Source organism: Pelodiscus sinensis, chromosome 2 (assembly GCF_052426305.1).
Source record: "Pelodiscus sinensis isolate ZL-2025 chromosome 2, ASM5242630v1, whole genome shotgun sequence".
Lineage (NCBI taxonomy): Eukaryota > Metazoa > Chordata > Testudines > Trionychidae > Pelodiscus > Pelodiscus sinensis.
In genome coordinates this window covers 26,484,389-26,511,890 of record NC_143053.1, presented here as the reverse complement: position 1 = coordinate 26,511,890, position 27,502 = coordinate 26,484,389, and the positions used below count along the sequence as shown (strand labels likewise).

At 40.5% G+C, this 27,502-nt stretch overlaps 1 protein-coding gene across 7 annotated transcripts in view; it reads right to left on the bottom strand.

Annotated features, from left to right (window-relative positions):
- Nucleotides 1–27,502, bottom strand: part of TRPS1 (transcriptional repressor GATA binding 1) — a 283,229-nt gene that overhangs the window by 235,297 nt on the left and 20,430 nt on the right. For 4 of the 7 annotated variants that reach the window (XM_075920198.2, XM_075920202.2, XM_006130790.5 and 1 more), the window contains exons 2-3: nt 5,100–5,258; nt 1,767–2,695 (exon numbers count right to left, since the gene is read on the bottom strand). In XM_075920198.2, the coding sequence (XP_075776313.2) occupies nt 1,767–2,695; nt 5,100–5,136 (966 nt within the window). In that variant the 5' untranslated portion in view covers nt 5,137–5,258. Of the gene's footprint in view, nt 1–1,766; nt 2,696–5,099; nt 5,259–27,502 lie in introns of those variants that run through there. The other 3 variants (XM_075920201.2, XM_006130792.5, XM_075920200.2) reach the window with 2 other exon arrangements.

Here is a 27,502-nt window from a genome sequence, read left to right as displayed (position 1 = left end):
GGAATCCTGTTTTTAAGTACTCCTTAAGGTGAGATAGTTTGTCTTCTTAATCTCCTATCTGAACTGTCTATTTATAATGCCAGGACTCTCTACAGGTATTACTAAATATTTCTGCTACCGACACTCTCATCTCTCTCTTTATAATGTTTCTTGGAATTTTCTCTGTTAATTAGTGCCAGGTCAGTGCATCTTGCTAGATGCAAAAACGCTCTTGAAACGGGGTTAACATTTGGGCTCATTTTACTTGTGATCTCTCTTTCTCACTGATTCAAACAATTTTTAATTCCAAACTGAATTTGTAGTTCAAAGAACACACACAGAGAACTTCTAGTTTTCTAGTCAGAAAAGGGGTTAAAATATTTTTTTTAAATCAGTAAAATGTAGATTATTTTAAGATAATCATATTTTTCACAAAGGAAATGTTAACATTAATATCCCTGTCTAGGTTCAAATAACTAACTTTGGGTATGTCTACACTACCCTCCTAATTCGAACTAGGAGGGTAATGTAGGCATACCGCACTTGCAAATGAAGCCCGGGATTTGAATTTCCCGGGCTTCATTTGCATGAAGCCGGCCGGCGCCATTTTTAAATGCAGGCAGTTCAAACCCCGTGCCGCGCGGCTACACGCGGCACGGAGTAGCTAGTTCGGATTAGGCTTCCTAATCCGAACTAGCTGTACTCCTCATGAAATGGAATGAATTAGCTACTCCGAACTAGCTACTCCATGCCGCGTGTAGCTGCGCGGCACGGGGTTCGAACTGCCGGCATTTAAAAATGGCACTGGCCGGCTTCATGCAAATGAAGCCCGGGAAATTCAAATCCCGGGCTTCATTTGCAAGTGAGGTATGCCTACATTACTCTCCTAGTTCGAATTAGGCGGGTAATGTAGACATACCCTTAGTGGACAACATGAGCCAATCTTTAAATCCATTCTTTATGGTAAGAATGTACAACTTTTATCCTTAGTTTTGGAAAATGTGGTAGCATCAATGCTAAAAATTATCAGTTGGGGCAAAAGCCCAATTTTATATTAACATTAATTTGAACCGCAGTATGAATGTTATTATTGACTGTTCCTTTTACAACCCACTCTCGGTTTTCTCACTGTGCAGAAATATGATGCTGTTGCTGTAGCACTAGATCAGTTTAGTGACCCACTTTCTGTTCTCTAACACTGCCAGATCAATAAGCAAAGATTTGACTCCCAGCAGCCACCAGCCACAGACCTGTAGTTCCTTTCAATTTACAGCTATAGCCTAGTGTTCATCTGGTTATTTAAAACAATTATTTTCTATTTCATTTCTCTCTCTGCTATACAGCAGCTTTCAGTCATGATTACTCTAAGCTGTCTGTTTGCTGACTAAAATCTTTTACTATTCATTATCACACAGACTAAATTACTTAGAAGAAAGACTATGACTGAAAAGCTAATTACTACTCAACAAGACTTACAGTGAATCTCCTGAAATTCTGACTTAATGTAGCCTGTCCCCTACTATCCTGTCCCTTTTTCAGAGTAATCATTTTGGTAATTTAGAGCAACTAATGGGTAAATAAAACACTGAATTCAATAAGTCTGAATAGAGCTAAGCATTCCTGTGGTTTAAGCAGGCTACATGAGATACTTAAATTATGCTGGCTTACGATGAGGAAGTAGGAGTTGCTTTATAATCACCCTGGGATGTCTATCTCATTCCACATTTATTTCTTTGTAAGAAGCATGTGTATGAAGGAGGTGCCATAGAGGTATGGAAGATACCAACCTGCACATCATAAGTCCCATTGAGTAAGACAGGTCTTTGGGAATTGATGTCCTGTAACACTCCTGAAAGCACAGTGCGGTTGACTTTCTGGAAGTCTTTGCAGTGGCTGAACTGCACCATGTTGTGGAGAGCCAATATTTTAGTGTCAAGCTCTGCATCCTGCCTGGTACGGTTGTGCAGTCCTAGGTGGTACTTGCGGAAGTGTTTTATGAGATCTGTGGGGTCGTTCCCATAGTAACCATAACCACAGATGTTGCATTTGAAGTCCTGAAGCTCTGGAGACAGAGGCGCCGTATCTGGGTTATCATTTGCTGACAAATCTGCTTTTGATTTGTTCAGTCTTAAACCCCCATCTGAAGGCACTTGTGGGTTTTTTGAGGCTACGGAGACAGGACTTGAGCCTTGGCCATCAGTTTGACCGCTTTGCACTTGCAATGTTTCATCTGTAGCATTTGGCGACCTCTGATGCTCTTTGTTTGTCTCCACTGGATCTCCTGATGGGGTGAAGACCACATCTTGGGTGTCATCTGCATCTGATCTTAAAGGAGACTTCAAGGGCTCACAGATTCCCCCAACAGCTGGAGATGAGAAAGCCAGCATATTTCTGTCTGTCACCTCATCATGAGGAAAGGACGGAACATTTCCTCCCTTATTGTGGCTTTCATAATTGAAACCAGCCTTTTCACTCAGCACTGAGCTTTTTAAGTCTTTTTTAATGCTGGAAGATGGCTCTTGGATATGCAGGCAAAGTTCCTCCTTATTGTTTAGCTCTGCAGAATCACCCTGGTCAGTATTTTCTTGCATCTGATCTGCAGAAATTTCTTTTTTCCTTCCAGACTCTTCGTTTTCAGTACCTGTAGACTCAAGGGTCTGTACCTCACCTTCACTAGCAATGTTTCTTAGAGGGGGGTTCTTTTTCCGGACCATATCTGCCAAAACAAGAAAGACAAAAAAATATGGAATTATTTGAATTATTTGAAATACAGAGTAGAGTCTAACCCTGGCATTTTTCCTTTGTAAACAATTCCCCTAGTACCTTTGCAAACTGCAACCTAGATTAAAATGAAATACTCCAGTCCACTCATGCAAGTAGTCCTATGTGCCACACAGGGAGAGCCAGATTTCCGTAGGACTACAAGTGTGAGGACTGAATCATACATTTTACTTCACTGTTTTGCTTGATTACAGGTCTATCCAGGAAATTCCTGGAGTTGAAGTAGGTCTAACCATCTCACTGTTTTTCTCTGTATCAGCTGAACCTTAACTTCAAACATTATCAGTATTGCCAAGCAGGAAGCCACACTTTCCAGGTCCATATATGGAAACATGGACCAGACAGAAAGGAAGAAGTCAACACTGATGACTTACTGCTAACTGAAGAGGGAATGGTCTGAAAGATATACAGGTAGGGTGCCCAGCTGCAGATGAACTACATATGCAATGGATTACCCTTACAACGATTTTTTCTAAGAAGAAACTTCTTGCACTGTGCATGTCACAGCTTTGGATTAGGATGTTCATCAGCAGCTGTGTTGATCAATTTGTACTCACACACTGACTACGGGTAGAAGACAGATGTTCTATAGTATTTTCTATGGTCTTATTTTTGCCAGTGTTGAACACAATGGTGGTTGTTTTTCCCCTGCCAAATGGTGTGTGGTCTAGTGGCAGCAGCTTGCACTAACATACATGTGATCCAAGTCTGAGACTCAAACTTGATCATAGGTTTCCAAGCCAGGAGTGACTATGAGTGCTCCATTACATCCTTCTGTAAGCAGAGGGGCCCTGGCAATTTTGAGAGCAGTGCTGATGCTTTACAAATGGTGTCATATACAGACCTCCTAGAGTGCAGGATGATCATCTCAAAACAATACCTTGTGAATGGGTGCTGGGGACAGAGTTTAACTAAGGGAATCAACGTCCGTGCTTTCTCCTAGTTATATCTGCTTCATATGAAAGGGCAACGTGTGACACTGACAAAAACAGACTTTTTATTGAAAGTGTCCCCTTGTGTCTAGGGCGCTGGTGTCTTTGAAGTTGAGCAGATTCCTTGGCAGCAGTATCTGCAATGAGATTGCATTCACATGCAGTGCTAACTCATATTACATACATACTGGCATTCCGTGTGCTCTTAATTGGTTTCTTAACACTCTAGTGCAGTCCCTTATTTTACTAAACAAACATGCCTGTGAACCACATGCCTTCTTCCCTTTCCACTAGATCACAACTGCCAATGCAAGCATGTGCTGAAAAAATAAATAAACAACACCTGAACAATTAAGTCAGTCACTAGTCAGGACTGTAACACCAGAAAGACTTCCTGATTCAGTGAGGGCACGTTAAGGAATACAGCTCCAAACCAACAAAATACATAAGCATGTGCACAACTTCAATCACCTGAGTAGTCCCATTGACTAAAGATATCACTGTTCTTCTACAGGACTTCTCACATGCTGATGGTTACACATATACTTATATGATTTGCAGGAGCAGGGTTTGTATGAGATGTCTTTCTAAATCCATGTTTATTTGGCACCTTCTTTCACAATCAAATAATCACATGTCCAATGAAACCCAAGGGTAAATTAAAAAGGAATATCAATTGTATTAGGTAAGCAGGAACCAGAGGTCTAATGCGAGAACATCATGGTGTTTTCTTAGCTCAAAACTGAAACAGAGCTGAATTTATGTTTTTTAATGTTTTTGTCACTGGTTCTTTGGGTAAATAAGGAGAGTTTGGGGACTTGTAATTTTGCAACTGGAAACAGAACGAAAGACATTCTAAAGAATCACGACCTATGTAAGAGTGCAAAGAAAACTGGGATACATCCCTATTAGATAAGATCCCAGATATAGATGTCCAATGTTCAGTCTCAACTTCCATATCTGTGGGGGCCATGTGCATATGGAAATAATACTGAATACTTCTGTTTAATGGAATTTTCCATGATGTATTTTATAGTAATAAAAATATGAAAAATTTCATATAAATAAAATTATTCTCAAGATGTATGTAGGATTTTTTTATAATATTCTGTGATTTACATGGTTGGTATCTATTCTAGAGAACCCTTAGAAAAGAAATGATACGTTTCTTCTTGCTGGAATTCCATCATTATCATTTTTCAAAAAGACATATTATGTAAATAAAAGCACATTTGCAGTACTTCTAAATCAAGGAAATCATCCACTAACAAGTCATAAGTTAGATACAGGAAGAATACAGCCACTCAAATTATTATCTCTAAGACAAATAACAGATTGCACAATGTTTTATTGTGTGCCAAGAACTTTTTCAGTTAACATTTTCACTTGAAAAAATGGATCACATACTTGTAAAATCATACCCAGCATTGACTTCATAAGGCATGTGGCTTTAGAGTGCTTTTTACAATTATTAATTCTATTAGTCAACTAGCAGGAGGGCTAATGCAATTGTCTTAGAAGATGCACGGAAGACACAGAAGACATTTTGAGAGCTGATCTGTACATCTGCAAAACAAAACAAACAAAATTTTCCTTTCTAAATTATGCATTCACAATGTTGCTTTTACTTAAAAACATTATTATGCCTATTTTACATTCACATGCATCTATCATTAGGCACTATACCAAGAATGGCAGCAAGCTATTCTGTACTTCAGTCAAGCCTGAGAAGCATGCTCTCGCTCTCGCTCGCTCTCTCTCGCTCTCTCTCTCTCTCTCACACACACACACACACGGACTGTGCTATTACATTAAATCGCCTTTTGACATCAGTTTCACAGAAGAATGTAAATAGATGTTAAAAACTAGCTAGACATGTTGTGTAGCAAAAAAAGGCTTTAATTTTTTTTAACATATTAACATATATTCCACATTACTGGGAATTGGGTGGTTTAAAGGGGCAGATAATGACATACTAGCTCAACAGTTCAAATCCAGTGACTGAAACTCATCATCTATTGGCTGTCTGGTGCCTTACAATAAAATAGATCTGGCGGTATGAATTTAATTGCGAGTGGGCAAGTGACAAAAACATCTTCACAATAACACAAATAGCTTCACAATAGCTCATAATCTCACCACAGTGACTAACTGCTGAATGTGCATAGAGGTTTAACTGCCTTCTTATCACTGGAGGTGATAATCTTTTCACAACACAGGGAAGACTTACTGCCTGATCTGAAGCCTTCTGAAATCAAGGAAAAGCCTTCTACTGGCTTTGGATCAGGTGTGCGAAAAAGGTTGTGTTCAGAACTGACCTTTGGGTTCTAACAAGCCTATGGCCCTCCATTATCCTAACTGCATCGGGAGAAGGAAAGGAGTGAGTAGCTTTGATAATAATAAATTAAAGTTATCAACTGTGTTCAAAATTGGTCACTGATCTTTCATGGAGGTGATGAGTTGTCTACCTCAGTATTTATATAGCCTCTTACCTATCACAATAGCATCTGAGGCCCGTACAAATGTTTCTGGTTTTAAACCACATAATAGTTATTCGTGGTTGCCCTGCAAGGGGAGAGGGTAGAGATTTTTTGGGGGCTGACCTAAAAATGTTAAAGCTGATTCTGAAGTCATGTACTGTTCATTGTCTGAGCCCTAACGGTTTTGTGGAAAACCTGTACTCCAGCAACCTTCACCAGCTAGAGATTTCACCAGCTCAATTTACAAATGTAGAGATCAGATTTTGGCAGATACAATCATTTTAGCCCAGTTAACAGACTCATGGTTACATTGCCCCAGAACAATGGATTGCTCTGCTGCCCATCTAAACCCTGTTTCCTTGTTCACTGAATATTTTTATTTCCATGCAGGTAAATGTATAGATCCCAAAGCAAGAAGAGACCATTGTGATTATCTAGTCTGACTTTTTGTATAACATGGGCCACAGAACTTTCCAAAAATATCCCAAGAGCATTTTTTTAAGATTAAAAACATTCAATCTTGATTTAAAAATTGCCAGTGATAGAAAATCCAACACAAACCATAGTCAGTTGTTCCAATGGTTAATTACCTTCTCAGTCAAAGAGTTACACCTAATTTCCAGACTAAAGTTGTTGAACTTCAACTTACAACCACTGGACCATATTATACCTTCCTTTGCTAGACTGAGAACATGTTATCAAATATTTGATCCTCATGAATAGCACTGCATGGTAACAGGTTGCCTGTATGTCAGATTAAAAAGCATTCAAAGAAGATAGTAGGCTCTCTATGACAAGATTTAGTTTGAGTCTATCTCTGATATACACACTTAAGTCATGTGATTCTTATAAAGATACTAAACTTCAGGCCAAACCTTATTTATATGCTCTTTATATTACAATAACAGGTTTTGAAATGTGTGACATACCAATGACTAGTATAATATTTGGGGCACAGATAGACAAGTAAAGGCTTATGGATGAGATCTACCAACATAATGACTTTAGCTATATTAGGATATCCCAGAAATTCATACTGGAAAAAAAAAGTGATATGAAAAATTATATTGATATTTAAAAGCATGCAGTAGGATCTCTGTGTCAAGGAAACATGGAAATTATGCTTTTTGCCAACATGTGTCATACACACACAATCCCCTAAAACATCAGATATGTTGCCAGGACAATGCAGCAAAAGTCATTAAACTCTCGATGCTTCAGCTGAATATATGCCTAATAGTTATGTACCTCACATCATTGTTGCCAGGCTTAATTAATTAATGACCATAAAATTCTTTGTGAACCTGTACTGAAAGCTGCGATATGGTGCAAAGTATTATTTCAAATTATTAAGACAATACCAAAAAAAAAAGACTTCTGAAATTCCAGCCTATGCTGTCCACTGGGCTTGCAAGTGATCTTTTTATTAAAAGGAAACTGTCAGACTAATTTTCATAATGTTTGAACGTTTTTCCCATAACAGTACTGATAACATTGTGGTAGCTAGAAAATTAATCTTACACTTGAAATAGCATACATTCACAAAGGTTTGTATTTTAGGTACTCTATAAAACCCCTACATTTGCACCTTCCTTCATGCATATTGCGGCTTCTCCCTAAACTCTGTCACTTAACTGTTAGAAGGGAATTGGTTATAGAATGCAAATCCCCTCCTCCTTGGGCTTGTCCTAACTTAAAAGGCTGCAGTGGCACTAAAGTAGCTCTTCAGTGATGACACTAGCTACATAAATAGGATTGTTTCTTCTATGGAGGTAGGTAATCCACCTCCTGAAGAGGCAGTAGCTATGTTAAAGGGAGAAGCCCTCTCCTAAATACATTGCTGTCTAGAGTGAGAGTTAGGTCAGTATAAATGTGTCACTCAGGGGAGTGGATTTTCCATGAAACAAGTAGTAATACTACAAATAAATTAACATCTGGTCTTAACTCTTCACTACGAAAGGAAAGAGGAGCTTCAGACCTCTTTACATCTGGAACACAAGTATCAGGCTCTGCAGAAGGACAGCAAAATGGACTTAGTACAACAACCTACTGCTTCCCAAATGCACTTCCTTCCCTTTTGTACCAGTGCCCCGAAACCATGAAAGAAGAACGAAAAACAAGGCAAGTGATGCCTCTCACAAAGTGCCTGCAAAGTTGATTTTTAATATATAATTGAGCCTGATCCTGCAAACCAGAAATAACGTGAACAGTCCTTCATATGCGTAATAGCTTTGAAAAAATGACAGCTCCTCACGAGTAAAGATCTGCAGGATCAAACAAGTATTATGTAAAAAAAATGTTATTCAATAGTCTAAAACAATGGTTTTCAAACTAGGGATTGCGACCCAGTACTGGGTCTTAGAACGTCAGGCACTGGATTTCGTTGCTGCAGGGTGATCAGTGGGGGTGTTAAAGCAGGCTTCCTGCCTGTCCTGGCATCACAGACTGTGCTGCACCCCAGAAGAGGCCAGCAGCAGGCCCAGCTCCTGAGAGGAGAGCAAGGGAAAGAGTGGATAGGGCTCTGCACACTGCCCCTGCCCCGAGCACTAGCTCTGCACTCCCACTGGCTGGGAACCTGCTGGCTGCTTCTGCCCCAATCCTGACCATCCACACCCCAAAGCCAGAGCCCCCTCCTCAGCCTTACCCCTAAACCCACACTTTAGTCAAATAATGTTGGGTCATGGGCATCAACAATTTTCTTCAACAGGATCATGAGAAAAAAAGTTTGAAAACCACTGATTTAAAGAGTCTCGCTTTCTTGATACTCTATAGTCTGTATGTACCGCTTAAATTGTGACTGTATAATAGAGCTAGGTAAAATATATTTCTTATAGTTCTTGATGGCAGAAGAACTACTAAATCAGAAGGTTGGATTTCCCTCCCTTTTTCAGACACTCCAGTACTCTCACTGATCATCAAATTAGTTTCTTCACAAAATGTTTCAAACTTTGTTTAAAAAAAAAGAAAAAAAAGTTGCATGGTATTTTGTCTCGTTCACTCCCATTTGAATTTGCTCTCTGCTTCAATTATTCTTGATTCTTGAAATGTATGTCTCTGACATCTTAAATCCTGCTGAGATAGAAAGCGTCATAACTTTCAAACAAATCTCATCAGATAAATCTCCTATTAGTTTGCATCAAATTAATCCAAAATGATCTTTGCTATTAGCACATGCTTCTGAGCACAGAGCATATTAATAGTATTCTAACCAGTAGAGTAAATCCAATTTTTTCCATGGGATAAAGAAAGACTATTTAGCTTGTTCATTTCAGAGAATTTAGAAGCACAATTTCAAAACATTTTGCTGAAGTCCTTCCTTGAAAGCTTGCTGACTGAGTACACTTAAATTTTATTACCAACATAATCCTACAATCATTTTTATGTAAAATTCCACTGAAATCAAAAGATTTGCCTGCATAGGGAATGCATGACTGGACTTTTGAAATGTCCCAGCTAAACTTACAGTAACAAAATTATTACTTTCATTAAGAATTCCTAATAAATCTGCTTTACTCTCCGTATATATTTTGTTTTTAACAATTAAAAGTAATTTTTAAAAACTAGTGTTAATTTATCAAAGATGGTTTATGCCTGAAAAGCAGACAGATTAGCCCTTTCTTGTAGTTCAGTTTTACACTCTTCCAATTAAGAATCTTCAAATGCTTTAGAAATACTCATCAATTAAGCCCCACATAACCCTACAAGGTAGACTGAGTAGTATTACTACCATTCTGCAGATGGGTTAACTGATCTCCAGAGAGGGGAAGTGACTTGACCCAATGTCAAAGAGTCGGTCAGCAGCCAAGCTTACACCAGAACCCAGCTCTTTAGAGTCCCGGGACAATTTCACTCCTCTGTGAGTACTTCAGCAAAGAGAGTTTCAATCCAACACTGGGCAAAAGGCCAAGCTCTTGTAATTTAATAAGGTTCAGAAAGAGCACCTCATGGAACAATCTAAAGACTTCAATTTATCATGACAGTTATGGGATAAACTGGCATTTTATTTGTATGTAAATTAGTCTCCAAAACAGCATAAAAAGGCCATGCTTTCAAAGAATATTGCACCTCTGCTTCTCTGCTCTCAATTTGTCTAATCCAGCTCTGAGTATTAAAGGCGTTTTAATTTTTATGTGTTGATGTTGCTTTGCGCACTCCCCAGTCTGTTATTTTACTGTGGAATAAATTCAAAATGATTGTTCACCACAGTGAAATAACTGCCTTTGTAACAGCACTTAGCTCCCCCATAGCAGGCCCAGCCCAGCCAGCCACACTGAACTCCCTGGCTATTTTATTTATTTAACATAGATAGGTGCATTTTATAGGAACCTGGGCTGTTGATGGGTGTGGGGAGGGGCAATTGCTCAGAGCCTTTGGAGACTTAAAAGGGTTGGGAGCTCATGGTGCATTTGCAACAGCTGGGAGTTCCCTACCACTTTTAAAGCCTGGAGAAACACATGATTTAAGGGAAATGGAAATGTGTTCATTATTTGGTGGTTTCTCTTTGACCAGTGTTAAATATGTGACATACTTTTTTTTTTCCTTTTGGCAATAGAGCATGGTAATTTTTTGTGAATGAAGATGCTTCACAACAGAGAATGATTTTTGAACAGGTGAAAAAATGAGACCCTCAGGGTCAAATGGGGGGTATGCATTTGCAGTACAACCAATAATTTTCCATGGCATCATTTTGGTTCTGCTGGGGAAGCAAAGCAGATGCAAACTCTTTAAAAATCTGCTGTAAACACATGATATGGTTATTACAGTGATGTCAGGCAAGATGCTCATGTTCATCTTCAAATGGCAAGTGATGCCAACTTCGGCCTATTACCTGGAGGAATATAAAGAGGGGAAAAAAGGTGTTTCTGAATCAGTTTTTGCCACCTGAACTTTCCATAGGAAAAATCCCATAATACCCGAGTAAGATTTTATTAATCTAGCTTTTAGCTCTTGATAGATTTCTGACTTCTGGCTTTGATTCTTTATTGTATGAAGGGGTTTAGTGCCAAAAGTCCTCGCATTCCTTTCTACAAGACAAAACTTTCATTTAAGCCCTGGTAATGTGCCAAGATCATAAAACAGATACAAAGAAGTTTTCAAATTGATTTTAAATATTGATTTCTCTGAGAGCTACAGATGTTATATGCACTAATGTAAAGACAACACACATTGCAAAAGTCACACTGAAATATATATACACTCACTGAATATCACTACCAAAGGTGCTTACTGATTGAGGATAAGGTTTCTAGGAGAAGACTGTAGTCTGATACACACAGAGGCTACATATAGACAGTGGGGCTATTTTGGGATATGGGAAGTATCCCGAAATAGCAATTCCACATCTTTAAATGCGACCATTATTTCAAAATATATTTCAAAATAACGGGCACACTATTCCGGAGTCCCTGTAACCCTCGTTCCATGAGGATTAAGGGATTTTTCGGAATAGCACTTTATTTCTAAATTAAATTTCAAAATAAGCTATTACAAGGTAAGGATACTGTGTAGACGCACCCAGAGAGAGACCAAAATTGAATAATTATGTCCTCTGGAAGACACTTTTTCAGTCCAAGGAGACTAGCTGAAACTAGGGATGTTAAGAAGCATGTAATTCATTAATCATGTAATTGACCAAACAAATTGACGATAACATGATTAATCGATAAGGGTTAGCATTACAAGCACTCAGTCCCGACAACTACTCCTGCTGCGGCTCTGCACTAAAAGCACTGTAAGAGCCTGTGCATGGGCAGGCTGACTCAGTTCTGGCTCAAGCCGAGTCCCAGCAACTACCCCAGCTCTGAATTATTAAGGAGACCTGAGAACAGGCACGCTGGCAGGCTGGCTTAGTCCCCTAATAATGCAGAGCCACAGCGGGGGTAGTTGTCGGGACCCAGCTTGAGCTGGGACTGAGCCAGCCTATTGTACAGTCCGCTAAAAATTTACTTGCAGAGCTGCAGGGGAGAGGGAGAAATGCGTGTAGCCAATAGCATTAATCAATAAGCACCCACTTATCGGTTAATTATTTGACTACTCTGTGACATACCCAGCTGGAACTATAGTCAATCAGCAACAGTTCTATATGTATATGTCTGTGTGACCATTTCCTTTAAAAGGTTGATGTAGAACTCCACCCTTCCAACCCCCTATTTCCTACCTCTCACAAAAACCCTCTCACACAGGGCACTCATTGCCACGTCCTTCCATTTTCCCTCCTTACAGTTTTCTTCTCCCCTCTTCTCCATCTTGTTCAATACCCCTCCTCCTTGCCCCCAGATTTAACAATACCCAGAAGTGATATTGGGCTGGTTCAGTTGCACTGGGATATAACTCACTTATAGAGCACGCAACCTACTAAAGAAATGTATAAATATACTGGCACCTTTAGTCTCAGAAAACCCTGAAAATTATTTACATAGTCTAAAGCAGCACCTCCTTTGAAGTAGTGTTGCAACTCCTGCAAAGGAATTTGGGATGCACCTGAAGATCCAGGCTACAAATTAACCCAGCCAATCAAGTGGAGAAGCTGATAGTTCAGCACAGATGTGGCTAGATAGCAGAAGAACCACAAGAACTGCCAAAGTAGTTTGGTTAAGCTGCTGGTATATCATTCTGGTCAGATAAGTGCCAGCCAATCAATAATCTTTTGTTCTTTGCATTCTGCCTGCTGCTAATCCATCTCTACTGGGATTGTTTTAAATTTTCTAAATCTTTGTGCAGTTTCAAAAGGCCATTGTTTTGTTTTGTTTTTTGGGATTTCTTTTTCTTTAAGAACTTGACAGAAAAAAGAGGTTTGTCCCCAAAACAAGGTAAAGATTGGGCAATAATTTTTCCTGTAATACTTTAACTGATAGACCATGAAGCCTGGATATGTAAGCTTTATACTATTGAAAAAAGTGAGTCAAACTTCTAAAATTGTTTGGTTAATTGACAGAGGATCTTAAAATCAGGATACATTATCTATCGACATTTTACTTCTTAATAGCTATAGTAACTTTCTGTCTCTAGATTTAGCTACAATTTTCTTCTCCCTCCCAGTCTGGTAGACCTGAATTTATACTAGTAAAACACCTTGCTTTACAAACAAAGCGAGATGACATAATGATGTGGTACAAAAGGATCGGGAACTGCCATCATCCCTCATCTATGGCTTCTTCACTTGTGAGTAATATGAACAGCCCAAATTTGTACTGATAAAATCTTGCTGCCATAAGGCACCTGAATATTAATGTGTTGCTAGAACGTAAGTGCATACGTACATTCATCTCATATAGAGATTAAATATATACACACTGTGGTCACAAAAAATGCAGTGTCTGTGTGCTGCGTATGATATTCTGGTCTTCTGCAGAACCAGTCCTATGGAAATCTTTTGTGAACACTAAAAGAAGGATGGTGATTTCCTTTCAAAAAGACTCCTCTCTCTACCATCCAAGAATCTCACAATCCCCTGGCAGACTTTGATCAACTATACAAAAAATGGGTATTCATAGCCCTAAAAGCTAGTAGTATTATGTTTGGATTTCTATTAATCCACGTTTGAATGGCAGTTGCTCTGCCATCTTTCCTTAACCTTATCTGATGATATTCAGGATTTCTGAACTTTTATGGCCAGGAAGCTTGCTATTAAGATTCACACTGGCTATATGCTTGTGCATTGTATGCATTGTCATGTATTGTTATCACCATGTCTGCTCACAACTGCGGTATTGTTGCTTCGCTAATACCAGCCAAATACAGATTTAGATGGTGGGCCTGAATAACACTTGGGGTGCTATCTCCACTTCAGGAACTTCTCTTCTTTGTGACAGCTCTACCATGTTGGCAGTCTGCTTATACTTACACCTGACTTGGTGTGTCAGAATTATCTGAATAGCAGTGAAGATGACACAAGGTTTGCAGGGAGCTAAAAATGCATTATAGGCAGAAGCACTGCAGTGATTTCCTGGGAAACCTAATAAAAACCACATGGTGTGACAATAGAAAAAAAAACATATGAACAGCAATAGGCAGACTGACAGTGTGTGAAAGGAAGCCCATGGCAGGCAATGAAATCAAGGTGTGCTTGCCCAAAGTTTCATAATTCTCAGCACATGCTCTATTTGGAGTTTATACCCTTCCCAAAGAATTAATAAAGCACTGCACATGTGGATTCTGCACATTACACAGAACACGGAAGAGGATAACAAAAGACAGATCCCCTTCACTTTAGCCTCAGACTTGTCAGGCTAAGGGTGTGAGTGAGGTCTAGAATTTTTATTTGTTTTTCAAGTATATGTGTTTAATTGCATTTGTAGACCTTCACAGACAGCTAACATGTGTGATCCTCTTTACAGGCAAACAGCTGTTAATAAGCCTCTGTAAATCTTCCCAGGGCCATATTCACAGTCTATCATGTTTTTACAGTACCATATGCATGCTCACATCGGACCCTACACTGGTCAAAGGGAAGACATGTCTCCTTCTACCCCAGGGCTGGAGAGTGAACGCTATAATACGGGGATGGCCGAATTGTGGCTCATTTACAGTTAAAATGTGGTTTATGGTACTGCACTTTGCACCAATTCTCCACTTGCTAGACTTGGGTGGAGGGAGGATGCTTGGTACGTCTTGCAACAGGAAAATAGGGTAGAAGTGAGGGATGGGGAGCCTTTGGGTCTTAAGTTCTGCAAGCCATGCCTGCCAGTGCTCGGGCCTTCAGCAAGGGAAAAGCTGAAGTCTCAAACCATGGCAAGTGCCTCCTACCAGCTGAAGCTCCAAGCTCTGGCAGGTGTGGCCTGATTCTTGAATGTTTAAGGATGACCATCTATGGCTATGAGGGTCAGTAAGTTTGGCCACCCCTCATATACTACAAGCTCAAGAAATGAAGAAAAGTCATTCATTTGGGAATTAGAATAAGCCAAAAGGGCAACATATTGTGAAAGCTCATACTGCAAAACTCCACTGAATAGCTATGAAGTCTGAATGAACAGAACCCACAAGAAAGCACTAGACAGGGGTTTCCTTTCACCTTTGCTTCACTGTTTCCTGTAACTATAAATATTCAAGGGTTAACAAAGTTGGAACACAATGAACAGACTCAGAAAGCAAACCATTTTTAAGAGATTAGTCAACAATACTGTACAGGGCTTCGCCGGGTAGCCAGTGCACAGCTCTGCAGTCACATCCCACCCATGCAGAATTCTAGAACTTTGGTCTTGGCATTTCAATCAGTTTGCAATCTGTGCAAGAGCTCCAGTGTTACATGGTTTCTATCTGGCCTAGACTTCCTGACAACATTTTGAGCTCTCCTGAAATGAAGGGCACATTTCTCTCTGATTCTGGTCTGAAGCTGCTTTCCCCTCCCCCCCCCCTTCCTTTTTCCATTTCATGTTTTGCTTTCATAAATGATAATTTAATTGCAAAAAAGGATGGGCCAGTGGTTAGAGCACCAGTCGAAGACTTTGAATACCTGCATTCCACCACTGACCCTGTTATCTCACAAACTCCCAGGATGACTTTTAGCTACTTGCTTAGTCTCTCTCTGTGCTTCAGTTTCCCATCTGCAAATTGGGAATAGTAGCATTGCCTTACCTCATGAAATCTAAATTCAAGTTTAAATGCATTAAAGACTGCAATGTATTTAAACATTGCAGTAATGGGGGTGATATGAGCACCTAAGATAGATTAGTATTTTTTTAAAAATAGATTTTTCTAAAAATATCTGTTATGATACACAGTACACCAAGGATCAACTCTCCCCTTATCCAAATTCCTACTTCTGAGGCCTACCAGCCTACCACATAGAAACGTCCCCCTGAAGATTTGCCAATTCCCATCATATTGTGTGGGTTTTCTTAAAGCCCCAGTTCCTGGAGTCAAATGATTACATGAGAGTGACAACTTTCCTTTAAAAAAAAAAAAAAAAAAGGATGTGTAACCTTTAGTGTCACCCAGGAAAGTCTGCAAACATCAGAACCCAGAGGGCAAATAAAGACAACGCCCAACAATTATTTGTTACTGTTTCATGATTATGAAGACAAATTTCATGATTTTCTGAATGGGACAGATGCATATTTTTGAATGGCTGGAGTCAGGGACAAAGCTGTGCTGTATACTAACCCTTCTCACCCCAAAATGATCGTACTTAGCATTTATAGCAACTATGTTCACCCAAAGTATTGTACGGGCATTAAATAAAATTAACCTTCACAACTCTCCTGAAAAGTAAGTAAGTGTTGTTATCCCCATTTTACAGATGGGGAAATTGAGGAAAGAAGATGGAATAATTTATGCAAGACTACTAGTCTAGGTGTAGAATAGCCCTGTGCTCCTACCCAAAAATCCCATTGCCATTCAATGGCAAAACAAAAAAAAACTGTTATATAATTGTCACACAGGTTTTTTTGTTATCAAATTGTGCTCCCTTTTTGTTTCCCCGTAAGCTCTGGTGGAAGAGACCATGTCTTCCTCTGTGTTTTGCAAAGCATTAATTATGTTTTGATGTCCAATAAATAATAACAATGTTTCATATAAACCATAATGGAAGTTTTTCTCATCTATATATTACATGCCTTCCCCACTATCATGCCCAAACAAAAGCTTTACTGAAAGTCGCATCATGTACTAGAGTATTAATTTAATACAACTGCATTTGGGCCCTCTAACAAAATGGATACATGAATCCAGAGTTACACACTGCATACAATTTCCGCAACCATTCAAAACAGAATAAACACATATACCTCCCCTCAGTATGTCCAACTCTGCCATTTCTTTTGTAGAAACACATATGCAAAATGTATTTTCTTAAGAATAAGCGGCAATAATTTTTGCTTTTTTTCTAAATTACTTTTTGTATCTCTGGTCAAGTAAATAGCCTTTACAGACAAGGTTTTTCCTCTATAGTGAAAGAAATATAATCATGTATACTTGTTTTTTTGTTTTTAAACTGTGACAATATAAGCTTGTGTTAAGGACAAGGTCCATTAAATTTAGACTTGCCAACTTTGTTCACGCTGTGAGCAAGTTGCATCATCTGTGTATATGTATATGACACGCTCAAAACAGGTCTTCCAAAACTATATTTTTTTAAAGGCAAGTTAGTTCTGGACTGCCAGTTCTTTAGTCTTCTAGTTATGCACAGAAGATACACAGCACATACCGCAGCACTGCAAACTTCCTCACGTTGCCCTCAATGCAACTCAAATAGAGCTAGCTGAACAAAGGGGGAAAATATGTGGTGATTTTTTTAAACATGAAAGTATCTGAATAAATTTTTAACTGATATTATCTGAATGGTTCTGGACTCAGCCAAGACCTGGACAAATCATATCCAGAGACAGTAAGTTTAGCTTTCTAGTCACTTCACACTACCCACTAAATAGATAACAAATTATTTCTGGTCAACAACAAATAAAGCTGGTTTTCAGCCAGAAACAAGGGCCTGATCCAAAGCCTAGTGAAGTCAACAGAAGCCTTTCTGTTGATTTCAATGGGCTTTGAATCAGGCCCTTAGAGATGAAAAATAGTTAAACTTGGCCCCATTAAAATCAATGGGAATTTTGACACTGATTTCAATTGAGCAAGCATTCTGCCTGTATCTCAATACAAAACTCCTGACCTTATTCAACCAAATTTAGTAAGCTGACAGAGAGGAGGGACAAAGATGACAACAGCTGGTGGCTCAGCAGAGGAATCTTGATGTAAGAGGACTAATAAATTCTTGATGATTCTTGAAACGCTTTAGTACATTTCACTTTGAACTGATCAACTTTCACGCTGTTTCTTTGGTTTACAATCTTGTAAGCGCTGTTGTCACTTGAAATAACAATGTCACACAGTGATTCCTCTCTTTCTGCCGCATTTATATCCATTTAAATGATCCATTTGTGATATACTTTTCTTAATAACCAATGCTTTTAGCTTCAGGTACCCAAAATATGGCAGGATTTTTTTGGCATCTCATTTCACTATATGGAGAAATGTTTAATATGTGGGGTGACAGTTTGTTTTTTTATAGCACTTGTGAAAGAGACTAACCCTCAAGACTTCTACTGAAGAATACCTAGAGCACAGATCACAGGGGATCAGTCTGAAGGTAAAGAGATAACTTATGGACAATTCTTGGCCTCTCTGTGGAGATGGACAACCAAGACAACCCTGGGAGCTAGCTAGAGTGTGGTTATTGCACTGTGAACACATTTGCTAGCAAAGGACTCAACTGTCCAACAGCCATCATACGGCAACAACTTATCATTAAGATATGGCATTGTTAGATTTGAACATAGAGGTAGCCAACCTCTAGGAAGCATTGTCCAGCATGTATTCATTCTAACTAGAATCTCATTGTCTGTGTTGGTAAATCCTGAACTAATGTCAGTTAGAGCTGAAATTATATCAAGGTTCATGGAGGCTGAATCATACTAGTTCTAAGCAGATCATTAAGGGGTCCCACTACTGAACCAAGCCTAATCATAATCTACTCACCCCATAAAAACACTGTACAGCCCACCATGTGGAAGTCATTCAGCTAGAATCAGAACCTTTATACCAGCATGATAGAGTATGGCATTCATACAAGATTAGGTATTCCCTTTATTGCAGGAGGTTTTGTTCTGAAACAACTTCTCACAATTCTTCACGACCATGAATGGGAGGAATAGGTATGTGGAAGGGAAAGATGGGTACAGCGTGAAAGAAAAGTGATAAAGAGTGTGGCAGAATAAAGAGCAGTAAAGAAAGAGATTAAAAGATACAAAATGGAGGACAAAAAGAGGTGAGGTCAGCACACAAGAAAAGAAAGGGAAACAAAAGAATCATAGAATCATAGGACAGGAAGGAATCTCGAGAGAGCATCAGATCTAGTCCCCTGCACTCAGGGCAGGACCAGGTACCATCGACTATCCTTGACAAGTGTTTGTCTAAGCTGCTCATAAAAATCTCCAATGATGGAGATTCCACAACTGCCACAGACAATTTATTCCAGTGGTTAACCACCCTGACAGTAAGGAAGTTTGTCCCAATGTCTAACCTAAAACTCCCTTGCTGTAATTTAATCTCATTGCTTCTTTTCCTGTGATCAGAGGTTATGGAGAATAATTTTTCTCCCTTCTTGTAACAGCCTTTTAGGGACTTGAAACCCATTATCATGTTCCTTTTCTGTCTTCTCTTCTCCAGACTAAACATACCTAATTTTTTCAATCCTCCCTCACAGTTCATGTTTTCTAGACCTTCAATCATTTTTGTTTCTCTTCTCCAGATTTTTTCTAATTTGTCTATATCTTTCCTGAAATATGGTGCCCAGAGATGGACTCACTACTTCTGTTGAGGCCTAATCAGTGCAGAGTAGAGCATAAGAGTTATTCTTTGTGCTTACAGTACACTTGCTAATGTATGGCAGAATTAGGTTTGCTTTTTTTGCAGCGATGTTACACTGTTGACTCATATTGAGCTTGTGGACCAAAATGACCCCAGATCCCTTTCTGCAGTACTCCTTCCTAGGCAGTCATTTCCCATTTTGTATGTGTGCAACTGATTGTTCCTTCCTAAGTGAGGTACTTTGCATTAGTCTTTATTGAACTTCATCCTATTTAACTCAGATCATTTCACCAGTGTATAACTATTCTCTGGGAATGGTTATCCCACCTTAGAGTAGCTCCATTTAGGCTGTGTTTCACTAGTTTGTTAAAGAGAAAGTAATATGAGACTGTATAAAAAACCATAATAAAGAGACAAAAACAGATTTAACTACAACAGCATCTCTACCACTCACACAGTGGAAATATAACCTTAAAAAAACAAATTCATTTATGTTATTGTAAGCAAGCTACAATAAATAAGACAAAAAGGAAGATGGAAAGGGTATCCCTTTCTTGACATAAAAATGTTGCTAAAATTAATCTATTTCTATATGACATAATAGTAAACTCACTCATCTTCTGCTTTAAGGCAGCAACTGTGAAATTCTGTGGCCAGTATTAGACAGAATGTGGATAATAATGGTCCCTTCTGACCTTAAAAATCTATATGAAAAATGCAAATAAAACCAGTATAGAAGCCAGAGGTATGGCTTCACATAGCTGGTGGTCTGAGTTAAATAGGATAAAGTTCAATAAAGACTAATGCAGAGTACCTCACTTAGGAAGGAACAATCAGTTACACACATACAAAATGGGAAATGACTGCCTAGGAAGGAGTACTGCAGAAAGGGATCTGGGGTCATTTTGGACCACAAGCTCAATATGAGTCAACAGTGTAACATTGTTGCAAAAGAAGCAAACCTAATTCTGCCATACATTAGCAAGTTTATTGTAAGCAAGACACAAATAACTCTTCTGCTCTAAATTTTCACATAGCTATGGGGGAAATTTTTCCTCTTTCCTCGTTCCACTCCTCCATCATGTCTTGCAATCTAATTCTAAAAGTATGCTCCTTTCTGGGCTGTTTTATTCCAAAATAAAGTCTCACTTGAGCACACTGGGACAAATCAGTGATTATTTTCTGGTAGTTCACATACAGTTGTTGGCTGCAAAGAACAACATTATTAACAATTACATATATCTCCAATAATCAGTTAGTATCTACCACTTTACCGGGAAGTTCAATAAGTTATCTCTGAATAAAATTTAGTTCTGGCCTATTTTGATCCAATTTACATTAGTCTCTATTAGAGATAGCAAGATCCAGGCACCGGAACCCACTGAAATTACCATGGTCAGATTTTCATCTGATTTATAAACTCCAGTGTCACAGGAACTAGCTTTGTACATTTTTATGTTTGTTCTGTATGCAAGCTATCACACAGAAATGGAATACTATTTTTATTTGCTTATCTCTTTTTCCCTGGATAACGTCAGCAAGTTGTCTCCTTCTGTCAACTTAAAAAGATTCTTTTTGGTCTTTACCTTAAAAGGATGTATAGTGTCAACTTAAAAAAAAAAGTCATTCTCAGCTGCTTCTTTATTCTTCTCTCTCTGTGTGTCTGACTCTTCAATTGCCTACCTCTCACATAGACATTTAACACACTGCAAAAGTAGACATAAAGTCCTGCCATTCTATATGGTTGTTTTTATAGCCCTGCTGCCACAGGCACTAGAGAAAAATTATCCTGGGAATTAATCCTGAGGACTTTCAGGCAGAGCCTTCACTATCTGTAACAAGACTTCTAGATTTGAACTCTACTGTTCTTAGAGTTGGCAGTTCAGCTTTAGGTTTCTGCTCAATATTTAGAAAAGGCTGGGTAGGAAGACAATATAATCAAATAGTCTCCATTCCTTGTTCCAGATTGGGAGAAGTATGGAAGTACACAATTCACATGAGCTGAAAATAATAGTATTTTGCATTTCTATAGCACTTTCCATCAAATGGGCTTAACAAACTTTACAAAAGTCCATTTTTAAGTGAAGTTAGGATTTTGTGCTGAATGCCCCAAATAATGAAGGGGAGGCTGGGACATAGCCCATTTTAAACTCATCTAGTCATGACTAGATTGTGCTAAGATGCTACAGCATCATGTAAGTTATGTCATATTTCTGCATAGTAGTGTCATCTTTAATATTTTGTATAACAAACTTTGAGATTGTAAGTATTTTAAATATTCTGTCACATTCAAAAAATCAGAATATACACTTGACACTCTCAGTTGGCTCTATGCTCCAGCAAGGTTTCATTCACAGTATTGTGATGTATGATACATAACTGTGGCATCACAGTGGAACGGAATCTTATCAGCAGCAGACTTCATGAACTTAAACTAACAAAGGTATGTTTAAAGTAATGTATATGCTAGAGGTCTCTCTTGCGACTCAGCGCATTCAGCATGTAACACCACAGTTCATTGTTTCTAAGAAACCATCTGCAAGTAACTTCAGTTGGTTCATTTCATTATTACTTTTCATGACATTAAAAGTTGGAGCAAGATTATATGGAAAGGGAGACTGAAAATGTGACTGTGTAGAGTACAGATCCAAACCCTGAAGAGTTAGGGTTGCCAGATGGTTTCAACAAAAATACCAGACACACTTGACATTGCAACACAATCTACATTACATCTTATTTAGAAAATATCGGACATTTATATTTTCTCAATTTGTTTCCTGAACAGAAAGTTCCAATACTGGACTGTCCAGTTCAAAACCGGACACCTGCCAACCCTATTAAGAGTATGTCGGTCACAGAGCTACACATAAAACATAAAACATATGGGTATGTCTACACTACCCTCCTAGTTCGAACTAGGAGGGTAATGTAGGCATACCGCACTTGCAAATGAAGCCCAGGATTTGAATTTCCCGGGCTTCATTTGCATAAGCGGGGAGCCGCCATTTTTAAATCCCCGCTGGTTCGAACCCCGTGCAGCGCGGCTACACGGGGCTCGATCTAGGTAGTTCGGACTAGGCTTCCTATTCCGAACTACCGGTACACCTCGTGGAACGAGGAACAAGGTGTACCGGTAGTTCGGAATAGGAAGCCTAGTCCGAACTACCTAGTTCAAGCCCCGTGTAGCCGCGCTGCACGGGGTTCGAACCAGCAGGGATTTAAAAATGGCGGCTCCCCGCTTATGCAAATGAAGCCCGGGAAATTCAAATCCCGGGCTTCATTTGCAAGTGTGGTATGCCTACATTACCCCGCTAGTTCGAACTAGCGGGGTAGTGTAGACATACCCTATTGTACTTGCCCTATAATTGGTGAGATTAGCAAGTAGCACAAAAGCTTCACTTTCATCAGCTCTGAAACAATGTCCTAACACCTTTAAAGCTCAGAAAATGAGGACATAAAGTGCAAGCATACAATTGCTTAAAATTATGGTTTGATACATCCAACTCATGTCTTATCAATTATTATACCTGCTATTCACCCAAGATAGCACATGGGCCAGATCATTATTTTGTATCATTAAGAGTTACACTTTATATCTCATATTCAATCTGTCTACAAACAATGATTCCCACCTGCATTGCACTACTGTAAATCCACAATAAATAAGCAAAGTCAATAAGAGTTATTCCAGATCTCCAGTGGTGCTTTGGGAATTATAATCTAGCTCAGGGTTTCCCAACCTATCGGTTGGGACCCAAATATGGGTTGCCATAACATTTCAAAAGGGCCGCAGGTGTCTCCCCAGGTGGCTCTTAAAGAGTTTACACATTTTTTTTAATTGCCCTGGGTCACCAATTCTTCCTGAATTGTCAAAATGGGTCCCTGTGTGACGGGCCGCGGCTGGCCCGCACTCCCAGGGGTCCGGCTGCCCGAGGGGCTCGCATGGTGGCAGGCAGAGCACACCAGCGCCGAAGCCATGATGGTGGCGGTGGCAGCCGGAATCTGCCTCCGCGGCTGCGCCGATGCGAGGCAGGCAGCACCCACCACGGGGCGTTAGGGGGAGGGGCCGCGAGCGCTGCTCGGGACGCCACTGATATGCCGGCCGCGTCAGCAGGGGGGCAGGGCCGGCAGCCGACGTCAGGGCCGGCGGGACAGTTTAAAATGGCCCGCTGGCACAGGGAGGGGAGCTCTGCTCCGGGGGAGCAGGAGGTAGACCGCGTCTCAGGACGGACCGGGGACGCACCTGAGCGCGGCTGGTGGTGCAACCCCGCGCTTGGGGATCCCAAGCCAGCCCCCATCGCAGACGGGCCGCTAGCCCGGGCTCCAGCAGTGACCCAGATAGTGCGCAACGCCCACGGAGGGAGCGGCCCGACCGGGCGAGAAGACGTGGCAGACAGCTGGCCCCCGGGTTTGGTACAGACCAACCCCCGACCCCTCCAACTGAGGCACGGTAAGCCGGGCGAACGGACGGATCGTTCGACGGTGTGGGGTGAAGGGAGGAAGCAGCCCGGGGCGGAAGCCTTCTGGCGCCCGTGGGTAGACGGGTTACGGGCAGAGTGACCCCTGTCTACCACGTCGGGGCACGAGCAAGCACCGACGTTTAGGGACCCGGGCTGGGAACTGGAGAGAGGGCAGGACCGGGTCCCCCTCCATCCACCGGAGGAGCATCCAGCTCCGAGCAACGCCGGCATAGGTGGGTAGCAGAACCAAGTCCCGCACCACCAGGAAGTGGGGTTGGACTAAGGGGCTCAGCCCCCCCCCCCCGCAGGAACGGGTAACGACTACTGGGTCCACTGACCCCCCCCCTTCCTTCCAGGGAGGGGGGTGATCGCACCCGATCGCCCGGGCTTCCGACTAGGAGCCCGGTCGCGAGATGAACCAAAAAGAGGCGAAGGGGTCCGCCAAACCCCCCTCTCGACCAGGGAGGGGGTGATCGCACTCCGAACCCCTCACAGCCTATCTGGAAAAGGTTGGGAACCACTGATCTAGCTGATTATAGGAAAAACACTGCTTGCTTCAATGGTACTGTTTCTGTGAGTATGAATAGGGTTGCCAGATGGTTTCAACAAAAATACGGACACGCTTGACATTACATCACAATCTACGTTACATCTTATTTAGCAAATACTGGACATTAATATCTTCTCCTTTATATTTTCTCAATTTGTTTCCTGAACAGAAAGCTCAAAAACTGGACTGTCTTGTTCAAAGCTGGCCACCTGGCAACCCTAAGTATGAAGAGCAACATTTTGCTCTATATAGTATCTTTAAAAAAAACAACAACAAACACCTAACATACAGCTCCAAAAGGCAAAATCAGTGCTGTTGGGGTTGCTTGTTGTTTTTTAAATTTAGTAGGGAAAAAATTGTGCTGAGTGTACAAATCAAGTGGCAAGGATTTTTCAATTTCAATCAGAGACCAATCTGAAAGACTGAAGCAAGGAGAGAAGAATCGTTAATCACCACATTCTGGGAACTGGGCAGAGAGAAAGAGAGAACAACTGTTTTCCGCAACACTTCCTGTGATAAGACCGACAGCTCTGTTGCAGTGCACACACCAGAGCTGCAGCAGGCTTCAAGGTTCATGCGAATGCAAACGTGACTCGTCTCTATACACATACACACAGAGCATTCTTTTCAGCCCGGGGCCAAATGGAGATGGGGGAAGGGAGAGCACCGACTTTCCTCAAACTTCTATTAAAGGTACAGTTCACTTTGGCCCTAGCTACTCCTGAATTAGTTACCAGAAAAATGATTCATATTTCTCTAATGGATTTGGGGGAAATATCAAAAAAGCAATTTACTTTTTGCTTTAGTTTATATTGACCCAACCCAATAAAACAAACTCAGCCTCAGATTAGCTTTTATGTTCATTCATGAAACAGATTCAGAACTTAAATACTGAAGAAAGGAAGCCTGATTGATATACAGCAAATACATCTGTTTTTCTTAAATCCAATCCAAGCAAAACTTTCTTTGCTCAATGTCTTTCAAATGTACATACCAACATAGTATTTCCCTCCCCTCCCAAGACACCATTTAGTTATAAAAGACTTTCAAAGCAGTGTAAATAAGGAAAGAAAGAACTACAAGGATTAACTCCAACATGTCCCCATATCATCCAACAACTTCCCTTAACATGCACAGTAAATATGAGTTTGCTGATCATAGGTTTTCTACTGTAACAGAGCCAAGTGCAGGCAATTACTTACATTTATGTAGACTTTTATAAGAGATAACAGTTATCTCTATTGAAAAGGCGCACACTGTTTTTTCATTACTAAAATGGTTTTAAAAAATACAAAAGGGTTGCTGTGCAGGGCACTGATTCACTGAAGCCTCTAAAGAGCAATAAACAGAGGAAACCAAAAAGTCTCCTCACACCATCGAAAAGCACTGAAGAATGTTTAACTCAGGTCTGGCATAACATTAGGGTAAAACAGCACATGTAGCCTTTAGAAACCTGTAACTATCTGAGAGATAGATACTGCAAGTGAAAAGCACCTAGGACTGGGCAGATCTGGACAGTACAGGGCAAAGACAGTATCTGGCTTCCACAGAAAAAAGCACCACTGTTGGCATTCCTTATTTTCAAGGGACACAGACCTATACGGCTCAGTGTTACCAATCCCTGTGACTTTTTTCACAAGTCAAAGGATTTCACCTGGGGCTGGAATGAGTCTCGAAATTATACAGAAAGCTCCAGTCCTCAGGCAAATGTCAGCTCTGCCTTAGGGGACAAGCCTTTTCTGACTGACTGCCTTCCTCACTTCCTTGCCTCCTAGGGAACAGCGGAGGCAGAGGTTTCCTCTCTACTCAGGAGCAACACTGGAGAGGAAGGAGGGAGCAAAACGAGCCCAGAAGTTCAGGGCAGTTCTATGTGTTAAGGAGGGCTATTCTGCAATGAGAGGCCTGGGAAGGGGACACAAAGACCCTTGGAACTGTCCCCTCTAGCCTGGAAGGGAGGAAAGGGGGAACCTACTTCTTACTCCTCCCTGCAGGACTGGAAGAGAGGGGTGAAGAGTCCAAGGAGGAGCAATGTGAGATTGAGGCTAGAGCTGATGTGGATGCAAGGAGCAGGGGTATAGGCTTGATTTGGAGGTTGAGGGGGTAGGCGGATGTGGGGCTTAAATCACCTCATTCTATATATTTGGAAGGCTAGGCAATACTAATTGTCTGTCACACACACTTGGGCAGAGGGGGCTCCTAAAAAAACCAGAACAAAAAAAATAAAATATGTTTTTTAAAAACCTCATCATTTGTAAGCGAACTTATCATTCTGCATACAAAACGGAGCCACTTCTCTTATTAAAGAGGTGCAGGACGGTGGTAATTACATGACCCAGTATGACATGTTCCATCTAAATCAAAGCCACCTGGACCAAAGTGGAGAAAGGAATGCTGGGACTCAGACGTGCCCAGCCAACTCTACACTATAGATCAACATGGCAGCAATTTTCAAGCCTTTTATGCAAATTACCTGCAGCCCTCAGGCTCCTAGCAAATTGCCAACGTGGCCTAAAATCTGACTACCCATGTTCTTTCAGTCTGATTTCCACAGGATGAGTGTTAGGTATGTTTTTCTTCCCATCCTTGATGGACATAGCCCAGATATAGCAACCAGCAGAGCTGATGTTTCAGTAGTATACACAGACCAGATGGCAACTGCTGGCATCTTTAGCAATACCCACCACTTTTACTGGCTTCCCCATCAAGCACATTTTTCATTGAGCCTAAATATTCAAATCTCTGCTATTTTAAGACTATTATTAAACAACCATTGCTCAGGGACAGTAGCTCTGAGCAAAGGGAGGATATACAGCAGGCTTTTTAGAGCTACCAATACTATTGAGTTTCAATGCTATATATCTCCCCACTCACTTTTTAACCAAAAGTATGTGTCCTTACATATTTGTGGTAAAGAATTTCTGCGTAGAAGGTCTAAATGTATTTATAAAACAGGGCAGCTTTACATGCTGTACATGCTTTACATGCTATCAAATAAAAAGGGCTTTGATTGTCTTTATAGGG